Source organism: Diuraphis noxia, unplaced genomic scaffold (genome assembly GCF_037042655.1).
Source record: "Diuraphis noxia isolate RWA-SAM2 unplaced genomic scaffold, SU_Dnox_SAM2 contig0003, whole genome shotgun sequence".
NCBI lineage: Eukaryota > Metazoa > Arthropoda > Insecta > Hemiptera > Aphididae > Diuraphis > Diuraphis noxia.
This window is the reverse complement of record NW_028301713.1, coordinates 75188707-75204562: the sequence shown is the minus strand read 5'-3', so window position 1 is coordinate 75204562 and position 15856 is coordinate 75188707. Positions and strand designations below refer to the sequence as shown.

General features: G+C 26.4%; 1 protein-coding gene across 2 annotated transcripts; it reads right to left on the bottom strand.

Annotated features, from left to right (window-relative positions):
• Positions 1-1593: 1593 nt before the first annotated feature.
• Positions 1594-15818, bottom strand: Unr (cold shock domain-containing Unr). 2 transcript variants are annotated; one of them, XM_015524926.2, is made up of 13 exons: positions 15687-15818; positions 12634-13776; positions 12393-12572; positions 11920-12330; positions 11044-11273; positions 10296-10557; positions 9059-9229; positions 6110-6232; positions 5818-6038; positions 5497-5750; positions 5254-5424; positions 5011-5179; positions 1594-4699 (listed from the first exon to the last, which is right to left on the bottom strand). In XM_015524926.2, exons 2-13 carry the CDS (start codon positions 13075-13077, stop codon positions 4501-4503), a joined length of 2835 nt encoding a protein of 944 aa, XP_015380412.2. In that variant the 5' UTR covers positions 13078-13776; positions 15687-15818; the 3' UTR covers positions 1594-4500. The 2 variants fall into 2 exon arrangements, with proteins under 2 accessions (XP_015380412.2, XP_015380413.2); XM_015524927.2 differs by having other exon boundaries at positions 6110-6229.
• Between the last annotated feature and the right edge of the window lie 38 nt (positions 15819-15856).

Sequence of the window (15856 nt, the reverse complement as noted above, 5' to 3'; positions counted from 1 at the left end):
TATTAATTTCCAAATAAAACACATATTTTTTGTTAATCGGTATTAACAATTTGTTACCGGTACCTATTCCACATTTCTACAGAATATGATCATTGACCATCTCGTATGATAAGTAATATTGTTTAATAGGTACCTACATAATTGATAGATTGCATAGTATTTTTTAATGTTGTCAATGTTCTGAAAATAACAATCAGTACATCTACAATTTACAATTAGATGTCTTACTAATCAAACTATTTAATTGGTAGGTATATTTTATTTATTAGATTTTGCAACTTTCTATTAGATAAAAAAAAACAGTCTAATAATAATCGATAGGAGTATAATAATTAATAATACAAATACTTTTTAGCTATTTATAAAGTTGTTATTATTATTTTTTACATACCTATCAAGTTATCAATACCTGACGGCTGACATGATAGCAAGTTGTGATGCAACTATGTTCTTACTTCTTTTTAAAAGTCATAGGATACCTACATGTTGAAACTCCTTCTAAAAATAGATTATAAAATATATAAACAAAAACAAATATATTCAATATTCATAATATATCTAGTTTGATTTTGAACTCGTTAAATCAAATATTAATACAATATATCTTTAACTTAAACTCATAAGCTAGGCCAAAAGGTATTTAAACGTTTTTGTCATAGGCATAAATGGAGTGGGGTCTTGGTAGGTATACAATTTTTTTAATTTCATTTTCATGTATCATCTTAAAACACAACAAACCATTTATTTTAACTATGTTTTGATGTGTTGTCTCATTATAGTCAATGTAACGGATGTATTAAATTTGAGTTAAATATTAGAAAATAGTTATATACAAAAAATAATTCTTATCAAAGACGACCATCAACCTATCATATATTACTACTATGCTCGTACAAAATTATCATGGATTTACATCAAAATTTCTTTTGAATTTTCACCTACCTAGAACTTAAAAAAATCTTGCTTTAAATTTTCAAATTTTTTGATTTAACAAATTCTTTTTTCTTTCAAAATAAAATGTTTACTTACAGTATTATAAATTATTAAATTATAACGTTGTAAATATTATTTACTTGAAAAATAAGCATCAGCCAATAAATGTATTACATTTTTATACAAATTATCTATTTATTATATTAACAATCTGCAAGTATCCAAAGTTGGGCAAGTGCCAAGTCAAATATCTTCAACTTGTGTTAATTTTAAAGTCAAAAATAGCCCAACTTAGTTAAAAATTAATTAATTATATTTATTTTCTTAACTGAATATACGAGAACACCATAACTACACTATACTAAGAAAATTAATAAATTATTTCTCTAAAAATACTGACAATAAATATCAAGAAAAGGGTTCAAAGTTAAAAATATATATCAAAAACAATTTTTCATTACGTTTATAAATTTAATATAAACAATATTAACCACAAAGTACTAACTTGATTTGGTAAGAAGTAACAGTAATAAAGCTCATAAATAAAAACAATATTCCACTATTGGAAAAACTTTAAACATTAAAAAAACATAATTTTTATTTTTTCAAAATATGACTAAAGGAAAGGATGTGATCGTTTTCAAATAAAAACACATATAATTGTTTGTTTCAAATTGTTTTGTTATTTTTTCAGCCTTACAGTTTCAGCGAGTTAATTATTTTTCCCTAATGTTTCAGAAAAGTCTTTAACAATTTTTGTCAATAATCGTCTTATTTGGTAATATGTTATTATAGTTCACAAGCAACCCGGAAAAACATGTAATGCTACATATAATTTTTGCAATTACATTAATAATCATAATAATCGTCATCTCATAATCTACTTGAATTATTAGTAGGCTATGTTATAAATTATAATTACTTGACTACATATATGAATATAATAATGCTCACAATAACTCATGCTACTTAAATACTACATATTTAATCTTCTTAAAATACACGTACATTATTATTTAAAAAGCCATACATGTAACCTTAAAATATTCCTGATCCCTCAAGTAAATAAATATAATTTAGTTAAATATATCTAACCGTACATAAAAAGAAATTGTGCATTAGCATACTAAAATTGTTCAGCAGAAATTATTGGTTAAATTTGTAAATACAAATTAAGTATATTATGTTGAATATTATATAAATGCTTTCTTATGTGGTATAAAGCAAATTCAAATAACTTTAGGTTACAAATAGATATTTATTTTAAGTTAAACAATTAATTAAAAATATCATGATAAGTAATACTTTTATATGAAGAATATAGTATATATTTTAAGACAAATTAATTATGATACATTAAAATAACAATGAACCAAATTGCACATAGTTAATATAGATATCAAATAGTTGCTGAATAATTTTAGAGTTTGCAAACTGTCCAGTTAACAATTTCAAACATAATTTACACTAAACGCATAATAATTATCAATTATAAACTTAAGTGCAATTAATATGTTTAGTAACCATTATTACTATGATTACGATGTTATTCAAAAATATTACTTCATTAATATTTATTACAATATAATATATTTACAATATAAAAATCATGTTTACAAATTGTATAAGTTTTTACCTTACAAAACAATGCATAGTTGGTTTTATGTTCAATGATTTTTATTTTTTCATTTTTTTTTTTTTTTGGAAAATACATTTTAATTGCAAGACAAAAACAAATACAAAATAAACATGCCTTTTTTTCGAAAAAAAAAAAACAACAATTAAAATACGTTACAATAGTTCATACTCATAATTTATCACAGTTTAGTTACGTCTTATACTAGTTTATGTTTGGCATAATTTGTATGTATGTCATCATACCTGTATAGCTAAATTTCTTTTAAACGAATGCTTATACAAACCTAAAAGCTCGAAAGATTAACTGTGAGTATAGTCATGTGATGAAAAATTAAGTGGAATGAAAAAACTCTATCTGAACGATGATTATAATAAATAAATAAACAAACAAGACTTAGATTTGTACTAGAAAAAAAAAATAATAAATGTGTATTTGAGTTGATAATAATAAAAAAAATCTGCTTAAATACTATGACTTAGTGTTATTCATGGGTATTTTAACCTTAATTTGTATATTTAATTTTATTATATAGATACTGCATAAATGGTTGTATTTACAATCGCTAGTTAATATTAATTACGAAATAAAATTTTACTGTTGAGTAAAGGTTAACTTAAAGTAGAAATTTAAGTTTTGCTCACAGTTATAGGATTATTACCCTTGATTTAAAGTAATAGATTAAAAGCTAATTTAATTAAGTTATTGTGAGCATAGTTATTAGTTGGATGCATTTAAAGAATTAGAGGTTGTTCATATTGTTATCAATAAATTTAAAGAAAAGTCTTTTTCATATGATAATGTTTAAAAAAATAGGCCTCAGCAATAATACATAACCAATATTTTGCAAATATTTAGAAAATAATAAAATATAACATTTATATATAAATAGAAGAATTGTTGAACTACTATTGTGGCATGTAGCTATGTAAATTATTAAGGCACAATTTAAGTTGTCAAAGGTTTAATTAAATAATTAAGTTAAAAAATAGTTAAATAGAGTTATCAGAAAATTTTGTTTTTAAATGCACCCAACTAATTAAAATATAAATGAAAACACGGGAGGATTATTAATGTATACGGTGCTGAAAATAGGGAGATCTATGTTAGGAACAGAACGTGATTTTAAAATTTAAATAAAGATATTATACTGAAAATCTCTTTCACTACTACTATTACTATATTATGTTATTTTGTTATATTTATAGATAAGACTGTTTGTTTTTAATTTTTTGTTTTTGATTAACATGATATTGCTATCAGTGATTGAAATTCAAGAAATTACAGATTATTAGTACAAGAAATTAAAAAACCCAAGAGCTATTTTATATTGATGATAAGAACAGACAGTTATTCTGTTATTCTAATTATGAATATAAGATTGAGCAGTGAAAAAGCAAATTTTTATATGATCCAATTAATAACATGTTTAACACCAATTATTAACCAGAGTCATCACAATTAAAAAACAGAAAAATAAGTTAATTTGGATAAAATAAGGGAGTTTTTGGGAATATTGAAATATTAAATTAAAAATGTATTTTTTGATATTTTCAAATATTAAGTTTCTAAGGTGTATATATATGTGCCTTCTAATAACTAACATTAATTAAATGTTTTATAATATATCTAATAACCTGTTATCTTATTGCTACATATTTCACAAAAAAAAATCATTATTAATAAGGAATTATTTGCAAAAAAAATCATCAAAAGACTTAGTTTGAATACATTAAATGCTAGACGACATTTGGTTACAATTAAGTTGACGACCTATTCTCCAAGACTAGTAATTTTAAAATCAACAAGTTGGAAGCTCATTATTTATTACAAGATAAAATTGATAGTAATATGATCATAATGATAAAATTCTGAAGTGGGAAATAAGTCAATAGTAGTCAAATGTTGATTACTCGAAATGTGTACCGGCATTACACATCAATAAGTTGCCCAGGATTGTGCTGTTTACGAGCATTCGGATCAAACCCTTTTGATCCATCTGGGCCTAAAGGCTGACGAATTACTACTAATTTTGGTGAACCATCATCTATTACAGAAATGGTGCGTATGCGGTTAATCAAATGTTCTGGTCGTTGAGATGGTTGTTTGGGAGGGGAATTTTCAGCAGAACTATAAATAAAAATAACACTTTAAAATGTAATACATAATTTAAAATAATAAATAACTGTATAACTATAAATATAATTTTTGAATTACTTTAAAGTCATAAATAAAAAAATTTGAATTTAAAATCTCAAAAAATTGAAATTTTTTTATGTTGTACTGCTTTTGTTCAGTAAAAACAATCTTCAAAAAACTTAACTATAACTCAAGAAATTTAAAAGCAAATTCAAATCACATAAAATGCAAGCCTTGGAGTAAAAAATTTATAGTTAACAGATAAATAACTAATATAATTTGATAATTTATTTAACAATAACCTTATTTTAGTGACATTGCAGCCAGATGATTTGCCTGATCTTTGGTTGACAACTAATACAAATTCCACTAAATCTCCTTGGTATAATTTAATTCCATCAGTTACTTCAGAAGTATGGAAAAATAGTTTCTTACCACCTTCTACTTCATGAGTTAAAAAACCAAATAATCCTATAAAAAGAAAATAACAATGAACATTTTTACACATTTTTAATAGCCAAATAAAAAATTATACTTTAACAAACCTTTAATAGCGTCAACATGAGCTCTCTGTTTCTTTCGAATCGCTATTATATTAACAGCTCTATTTTTTGAGTCTACTTGAAATTGTACAGGATCTCCAACTTGTAACAATTCTCTTTTATTTATCAAGCCTTTTATTCCAAATTCATATTGCGAAATATTTTCTTCTTCAGCTGTAATACAAAAATTACTAATATAACTTCAAGCACTGTATATATTCATATTTATAAAATAAGAACACTTACTTGTAGGTACTTCTTGTATTATACCAGCATATTCGGTCTGCTCGGGATTAACAGATCGCAATGGACGAGATACCACTCCATCCAAAATAACATTAGGTTGAAGCAATTCACAGTTATCACTAATAGAACCGGGTGGCAAAATTCTAACATTTTCAGCAGATGCACAACTCCCGCCATTTCCTGTATTCCTGGTACTCAGTGTATATTCTACTTCCATACCAAGTTCAAGAGATGCGGTTGGATCATTCAAATTTCTATATCGTAAGAAATTTTAATTAGAATATTAACATTAAGTTGAGAAACAAAATCAATTTAACTTACGCATATCTAAAAAATACTTCAGAATCAAGTGATATGGTTTCAATAAACCCAAACCCATCTTTAAGTGCAGCAATATAGCCATACTTGATATCCGCTCGATTTGGTTCATCAGTGGAAGAAGTATGTGTATTATTTGTGTTGTTTGACACAGTTGAGGCCAAATGAATATTCATCGCAATTAATTCCTTGTTGCGTTTAATTTGATAAAGATTGAATCTCACCTAAAATTAATTTTGGAAATAAAAATTAATAAGAATATTGTTGCTAAACAACTATCATTAAAATAGTTTACTTTATCTCCTTGTTTTGGTATATATTTTCCAATGCAGTCTTTGATATTATACAATATTGTTCTCTTAACACCGTTTGAATGCAAAGTTATAACTCCTGGTTCATAAGTAACCTCATCAAACTGCTAGAATAATTAATTATAATATATTATGAGCATAATCTGACCAAAAACATAACACATAACTACATAAGTAATGATATAAACAAAAGATGAAAAGAATGATTACTGTAAATAACTGTAAATAAACTATAAATTACTTATTATTATGAATATTACTTAAGTTGTGTAAGTATGGTGACAATAAAACATAATAGTTAATTAAATTATTGGCATGATAGTAAGAAAAACAACTATTATTCATTAGAATAATCAGTAGTAACAGTAAAAACAAACAAGATAAAACATTTGAATAGCTGATAATAATACATTACCATAAATTGTTTTAAATGTTTGTGAAAAATGATCAATAATTTAAGTAGGAAATAAAATTAAAAGTTAATTAAGTTAACCATGATACAAGAAATAACCAAATATTGTATTTCATATCAAATAAACACATTTAATTCAACAAATTTGATAATTTCAAGTTAATATTTACAACACATCAGAAACAATATATTAATTACGAGTTATAAAAGATTAGAAACACTATGTGTTTAAACTAGTCAAGTTAAAACATACTAAAAACTAATCACTTTAAATTTAATTGTAGATCCACATTACGCATTTTAGTGTGATATCCAATTCAAGTGGAAAATGCAATATGGCAGACACCAAATTATTGTAATAATAATTATTTTATTTTTTATATAAATAGGAACAGAAACAAAACTTTTTGATAGAATAATATTTCAATGATTTACAGGGAAAATGTCTATGTTATGATAACAGAATCAATATTTCATTATACAGGGTGATTGATTTATCATAAAACACTCATTATTTCAAAAAGTATTGACTTTTTTCAAAATATTTTTTTACATGGTTTCAAGTTGTTAAAAAACTAACGTTTTTATTAAAAAATTATATTTTTAAATATTTTTTATCCTCATCATTTTTTAAGTTTTTTACTTTTTTGAATGACAGCATAGAGTTTTAATTTCATATTCCAAAGCAGAATATTTTTCTAACTATTTTGATACATAGAAATCGAATTTGGGACTAGTAGTTTCTGAGTTATAAGTATTTAAAGTTTAAACAAGCGGAGTAGTGGACAAACATTTTGGGGGGTAACCCGTACCACTCCACTCTGCCTATCAAAACTTTAAATACTTATAACTCATAAACTACTAGCCCCAAATTCGATTTATATGTATCAAAATACTTAGAAAAATATTTTGCTTTGGAATATGAAATTAAAACTCTATGTTGTCATTCAAAACAGTAAAAAACTTAAAAAATGATGAGGATAAAAAATATTTAAACATATAATTTTTTAATAAAAACGTTGGTTTTTTAACAACTCGAAACCATGTAAAAAAATATTTTGAAAAAGTCAATACTTTTTGAAATAATTAGTGTTTTATGATGAATCAATCGCCCTGTATTAAAAAGTTTTTTTAGTAACAATTAATCTGTAATTTGATGTTAAGAAATAGGATATGAAACATTAATATTATTCAGATATAATTGGAAGATCTCTTTGATATTACTTATACTTTTGATACCTCTCCAGAGTTAAGAAAAGTTGTTTATTAAGCTATTAAAACATTTTATTTAAAAAAACTACTCTATTTAGTTTTTAATTTACAGAAAAACAGGTAAGTATCAATGATAAAAAAATGTAGTCTTTTATATGAAATGTTAATAAGAATAAGTTTAATATTTTGTTACTGTTTTAAATTAAATATACCATGCCGTAACCCAACAATGACAGCATGTGAAAATAGTGGTATAGATTGTCTAAAACAATTATTTAGTAGTAGAGAATGTGTAACAAGTTTACTGCCACGAGATTTATGGTGGTCATTCATAATTCACTAGTTGTATATGTATGTGACCACCGGCATCAGTAAACAAATATGATTTTGTGTTATTAACTATTTCATTGCTTTTTTTATAATGCACCAAAAATGTGTGGTGGTGTAGCGAGAACCATTACAATATTTCGATACTATAAACATTTTTTTTTTTTAGTTAAATAGTAAATTCAAATTTGGAATGACACTGAAAAATATCCTTGGGTTATAGATAATGCATAACGATCGATCGCCAGCAGCCAAGGTAGCTATCAACTTAAAATAAAATTACCATTCAGATCACATCCCAAGATATAATGAATTTAAATATTATAAGCACTGTGTTCAACAATAAAGGTAAGACAACATATTTCAAATGCATGTCCTTGAATTTTATTTTTATTCTAACTGCATAAAAGATATATTACATTAGAATTGGAAAAATTCAAATTTTGAATATTTTTTTTTCTCCACAAGTACAGCAAAATAACATATTCAAATTAAGATTCAGCTGATCGAGAATGAATTAAAATTAAAATTGGACACATTTATAATTTACTGCATTTATAAACTGTGTATCTGCTATTAAAAAAAATTAATAAGAAAAACACTTTCAAATAAAAGCTGTTTTAATTAGAAACCACTTTGTTTTTATTTTGTTAAGGGACTTCCCTACATTTTTTTTTTATGAGATTTTAACCAAATATTATAATATTTAAACATTTTAGTTTCGTGAATTCAATATTTAACCTTAAATGTCACATCAATTTAACACCAAAATGTATAGCAAGAAAGTTTAAGATGGCGATAATAAAACAGAGGAACAGATATTATTATAAATTTAAAAACAACATTATAAGTTCTATAATTTAAGGAAAACAATTTTTTTATAAAACAATATTTTTATAGCATTCAATTTCTTACAATTGTATGCAGGTACAGAGTACCAATATATATTAGATTAATATAGTACTGAATATCAGTCACTTACATGAGCATTATTTTTTGAAGGACTTGATGATTCAAATATCTCCGTAGCCACAGTTGTTACTAATCCAACCAATCCTTCTTCAATAAGTATTTCAAATTGTACTGAACCACGTGGCAAATGTTTAATTCGTATAGCACTCTGTCTAGAATTTCCAAATGAAGATGAAGGATCCTATAAACAAAATAAAATATTTTAATTATACCTATTGTTTGAAATTAGTTTTTGTTGAATTGAAAACTAAAAACGAGGTACATAATTTTAATAAATCAATTTGATTAGTAAATATAACATTGACTTTTAACTTAACACATAAACTATTTTAGTAAACAAATTATACTAAAGAATACAACAATTTCAATTACGCAATTGGAAAAATTCACAAAAAATAAAAAAATAATATGCAATAGTACAAATAATGACACAAAAAATATCTTTGACTGGACAAAATCTTTACATTACAAATGTATAGCTGATTTAAGGTCTATTTAATGAAATTGAAAAACAATATATGAGTATTTTATCATTTTACTATGAAACGAGATTTTATTTTTTTTTAGCAACAGCTAATGAGATGCCCTAGGGAATATTTTAACATTAAGTCATCTACCTAGATTACTACTAAGTAAAATCCAAACAGCATTTTTCAAGTAATAAATTAAAAAACATGTTTTTGGGCGAGATACAAAGTTTTTGTATTAGACCAATTTTTCATAGTTTTTAATGTTGCCCATTGCCAATCATATTTATGATTCATAGGTTTAATTTGTAAAGAACATAATGTAATTTTCTACAGTTTTTTCACTAGAGTATTATAATTGATAACATTTTAATTCATTATGATATTGAAACTAACAACACAAAATGGGTACTATAAACACAAATTGTGAATCTTTTCGGTTATCTAGATGACATTAAAATGTTAATAATATAATAAAATAATAATTTATTTAATATGTTATATATTATGTAATATTATACCTAATGAAAATTTTAATAGCGATAGATAATCGAAAATATTCCTAATTGTCTATGTTGTACATTTATAAGAAGGGAACAAACAACACATGCGGTCCCTTTAATATGGTTTGGTAGGTCTTGATTGGTCCATTTAATTTTATTAAATTAATACATTTTCCATGAAATTTATTCAGTAAAAGCTTTTGAATAAATACAATATTAACTAGTAATGTAGTAATAATTATAAGGCTTGTTAAATGAATTTAAAATCTTATATTACCTGTGCTACTGTAAATTCAACTTCATCGTTACATTCTAATTTTCTTTGAACATCCAGAACTTCGTTGAAAGTAAAATAAATCTTTGGTTCTCTTTCAACAGAACGTAAAAATCCAAATCCTTGTTTTAGAACTGCGATAATACCTAATTCTCTTCTTTCGCCAGAAACTACAAAAGATTCTGGTAATAACGAAATATTAGTAGCTCGTTTTAACTGATCTCGTCGATCAGTTGCTATTCGGAATTCAACCCAATCACCATGTCTATTATCAAAATAAAGGCAAAATTTATCACATATACAATTAGTATAATTACAATAGTTAAAAGAATATAACCCTGTGCATAAAACAATGGGTTGCTCTTTTAAATTTTACCCATTTTACTCGTAGAACTTCTTCTATAGCATAACTCAGTGGTTTTCAAATTTTTATTGAATAAGGCACACTGTGATCTGCAAACAAATTTCATGGCACACTATTCCTTTTTTTTTTGTACCAGATTAGATGAATTAAATTATTTTTTAGAAATGCGTTATTAATGGAAAATATATAATCAAAACAGATGTATATTGATTTACACTTATATTAATTTGCATATCACAATTCAATAAAATCAGTCCATTTAAAAACCAATGGTATAACTACTATAGGAAGTCATTGTGAACAAAACAAATCGTTTTGGCTTCTCACTCATATTATCACGGTTGACAGAACAAGTATGCAAAAGTTAAATAAATTAATCATAATAACCTCAACGTAAAATCACCCTGCTGATCTTTTTCACCAAATGAAACTTCAACTTCAGAATAATCTGGTGCTCTATAACGTATACGTCCAGGTAGTGGTTCAGATGGTAAATGATTTTGAGGAGTTTTGTCTAAAGGTTTTAAAACTTGGCCTTTCATAACAGTATCCTCGATATCTTCAAAAATTACTGAACCAGGAGGTAAACGCTCAATATTACATGCAACTTCTTTTCCCTAATGAATAAAAAAAATATAACTAAATTATAAATCAATTTAGAACTTAATAAAATAAAAAATATTTCTGTTAAATAATACTATAATAAAACAAGTTATTTTCGACCAATCATTTCTCAATATTAAAAGAGAAAATATTTAACATAACAGAGTAAAAATAATACATAGAATTTGATTTCAAAACAAAATAATCTGAAGAACTATAAAATCCATTGAAAAATTATTATACTCTGTTCAGTGAAATAATGCAGAACAAAAATGGTTAATTTGAGAAACTTCACGTGATGAACTGTTTTCAATAATAGGGTGAACGAGGGCACGAGGGAAAATGCTCAGGATCACGGCATTCTCTAGCTGAATAGATTACTTACAATGAAAAGTTTGAGCAACTATAGAATAATATCATAGTACCTATAATTTGATACGACTATATATTTTCATCTGTATCAATGAAATAACACATAAAAATCAAATATGTTAATTTAGAGGAATGAATGGTTTATTTCTAAAAGAAGTAACAATTTTTAATATTTACACACCGAGTTTTAACTATAGATTTTAGTTTTGCAATTTTTGTTTAACTCACACAAATTATACTTATATTCAAATAAATTAAATAAATAAATAAAACATTCAATTTACTTACACTACGTGTTTGTATTATGAATTCTACATCATCACCCAATTGTAAAGGTTTGGAGGAATCTTTAAATTCAGTAAATGGAAATGAAATTTCTTTTACAATATCAGCTCGTTCGATGTAACCAAAAACATCTTTCATAGAACACACAACTCCCTGATATTTAACAGGATGTACTGGATTTTCTAAGCGGACATGTGTAGCTCCCAAATTACCTCTCTGATTTGTTGCTATTTGGAAGCTTACTTGATCACCAGTTCTAAGAGTGACATTACCTTCAACATCATCTTTATTGTAAGGGAGAAAGAAACACTCTCCTCGATTTTCATAACTAATTCGACCTTGTGTATCACCGCCCGAGCCTTCAGTTCTCAATTCTGTTGTTACTACACCAGTTACTCTTTCTTCACTTAATACCTAATAAATAATATTTACCTAATTAATTTTAAATGTTATAGATATTAGTACTTAACACTTACCACTTCAGGAGCAATTTTTGTAACAGTGCTAGCGATGGGTTTACCAGTTCTTCTATCATAAGTCATTTCAAATTCTACGGGATCACCAATTTTAAGATGCTCGATGTTGCCACTAAATTGGCTGAAATGAAAAAATAATCTTGCCTGGCGCTCACAACACTGAATAAAGCCATAAGAATGCTGAAAATGATGAAAATTGTTTAATATAGAAACACTAGTTAACAATAGTAACTGTACAAACCAAAAGTTTCTCTATGATTCCGGTTTCTCTAACTCCTTGATTGTTACCAAACGATTCATTTGAAAAATTTGAATTGTTCGAACTGCTTGCAGTAGCCGTGTCATGTCCACCAAAAATGTCATTGCCAGCTGGAGGATAACGACTCACAGGTGCAGTATTATCAGAAGAGAATACATCAAAGTTTGAAGACTGTAGTCCATTGTTAAACATATTATTCATTGAAGACTCCTTTTGATGAAATTGAGACGACTGATATTGAGATGGCATGGGGAAATTTTGACTTGACTGTGAATTATAGTTTGGCGGTGAATGATTTGAAGATCTCGATGATGGGTAATTGTTTAGATTTGTTAATGCTGAGAGGGTTTTAAAGTTTATCATAGAAGAATCACTACCGTTCAGCATATTTGATTGAAACAGATTCCACTGGGAGTTGTTAGACATACTAGTTTTAAATTCTTGAGTTATTTTTTGTTTATAGACTTTACTATTATGACCATAAAATATTTAATTTATATAAAATTGTTTAATAGGGAGTGGGGGAATGGGTTGGTTTATTTGTTTTTAAATATATATATATGTTATAATCTAATGTTTTATCCTAATGTTAAATTATATATTATAATACATTATTACCATTAAAATCAATATCACAGTAATATTTTTTAAAATCTAAAAAGGCACTCGACTAAGTCAAGCGACTTTTCTATATGTTTTACGTTTGAACACAAATAATTATGGTTGTTACATAAAACTCTTTCTTCTTAATTTAAGACAAAAAAAAACTTAATAAAAAATAAAAAGACATCTAACCTACTTTAAAAATCTAATAATAATTGTTATAAAATAGACAGTTCTAAAGTATTCGGTTGGTTCATTACAATACACAGCACACGTTTCAATTAAATATTATTTAAACAATAAAAGAAGATTTCTCAGTTGATAGTTGTCACAATGCTTGCTGGTAATGTTGCAGTATGTTGTTTTCTCAGATGACTAACAGTTGAAGGAACGTACAGCGAAGAAGAGAATAAAGTTGATGTAAGAATTTTGTTTTTAATAGTTAGGTATCACTTTTTTTTTCTAATTTTTAATTTATTAATTGTGATTAAGACTAAAACTAATTTAGCCTAGTTTTGAAAGCTGAAAAAAAAAAGAAAGAATAAAATTACAATCACGAAATAAGATGAAAACTAAATTGTTAAATAACATCAAGTTAACTGAAATACACGTAAAAATATTTATTGGGACCTATGTTTTCTATTTATCCCAGGGATAATTTATAATTCCAAAAAAGAAATATCCCACAAACACTGATTAGTTCACTGGTATAACTTTAATTTTCTATAACAATTTTTTACATCTAAGGCATATTTTTATGGTGCCAATCTGATAATCTTCACAACACTAATATGGGTCATAATGCATATCAGGGATATACTTAGTAATGGAAAATAAATCTCAGGTTTCCAAGTATTAAATTTTTTAACGGAAAAAAAACCCATAAAATTGTTTCAATGCAATTACACTTAACTATAGAATTTACCGATTAGGTACAATATAATAATACATTAGAGACACAATGCTTAAATAAACTTAATTTAAACAAACAATGAATGTTAGTTGCAAGTAAGATTTTAATATCTAATTAGTGAACTTTTAAGAACCTAAGCGGCTAAGCTTATAATATTTTACATGATATTTTAAAAATCAATACAAACACAAATATATTACTATTAAGTAATTTAATTTAAACAAGGCCTTTTTTTTATACATTTCTTGTTAAAATAAATAACTAATACATACAAATAATTATTTTTCATCTTTTATTCCAAATACTTTAGGTAAATACTTAGGTTAATCAGCAAATAACTTAAATAAGGAAAGAAATAATTAAATAAAATTTAGAATTTAGGTTACTTTTGTAGCAACTGTTTAAAGAGATTAATAAACTCTAATATGTTATTAATTCAGAAATAGGTCATCTTACTTTCATAATAATTCAAGTATTCCAAACGGTTCTCAACAAAGGAATAATACTATATAATTACCAGGATATGGTTCACTTAATAACAGAAAAGCAAAGAAAAACAAAACGAATATTAATTGATAATAATTACAATACTGTTATTGAGAAATACCATAGAAACTATGAACTAAAGATTTTTCTTTTATAAACCAAAACATAGATAAATATAGTGGAAATCAACACTTTCAATTTAATATAAAGTCTTAAAAAATTCAACTTAATTATTTTCATTGATTTTAGTAAAATAAATATATATTGGACCACTCAAACAAATTGATTACAAAAAAAAAAAAAAATATATCAGAAAAATTAGGTACAACAACCAGCTACAAAATTGGAAAACTTAATCAAAAATACTCAAAAATAGTACGCCAAACGCATAAATCAAAATAAATGAATCCTTCAGATAAAAACGAAAATTATTGAATTTTTAAAATAATTATCGACGAGAGGTGGGGAGCCGAAGTCTTGAAGACAAATTCAAATTCTACGACCAAAGTCTAGCCTACTTTGCCGTCATCGCGGTAGTAGAAAACTAAGAAGACAGTAACAATAAGATTAACAACAGCAACAATAACAAATTAACCACGTCCAGAGAGAACAACTAAAACAATCTCCCTCTTATCAGCGACAGGCACCAGCCACCACGGAAGGAAAATGATTGATACAAAAAACTACCTATTCTATCCGGAAACCTGGATAAAAGGTAAATTTGGGGACACCCGACTTCTGGAGATTTCGAAGGGTTGAGGGGCGACGCCGGAAAACCAGTGAATGGGGAAGAGCGACGTCGGAAGCCGCGGACCGGAAACAACGATGGCCGCAGCTACGTTGGTCAAGGGTACCCGGAACGGGGCCCGAGAACCGAAACCACGAGGACGGCGGCTAGCGGCGATTCAACGACGGAACGTGGCTAGCCGGCTGTCTGCGACCACCGTCACGGGATAACGCGAAGCAGAGCCCTGACGAATTCCCCACACCGGGTCGAAAATTAAAAAAATTAAGAACAAATTGGTGTACTTACCACGGCACAGCAGAGCATTGATGACATGTTTTCGACATAATTTCACCGCAGGTAGGCTAGTCCGCTCGACTACCCCCCTCCAACCAAGCACCAGCGCGATAAAGTAGTAGCGCGCGCGCGCTAAGATTACAGTGTCGGCAACCGTACTATGATTTTTTTAAACAATTTTT

Bases quoted from the DNA above. Each gene is read 5' to 3' on its own strand.
- Unr (XM_015524926.2), bottom strand. From the start codon at position 13,077: ATGTCTAACAACTCCCAGTGGAATCTGTTTCAATCAAATATGCTGAAC. The intron at 10,558-11,043 runs GTTATTATGATT...TTTTGATAATAG, and splicing joins CAGGGTGATTTTACGTTGAG to ACATGGTGATTGGGTTGAAT. The intron at 5,751-5,817 runs GTAAGTTAAATT...CTTACGATATAG, and splicing joins GAAGTATTTTTTAGATATGC to AAATTTGAATGATCCAACCG.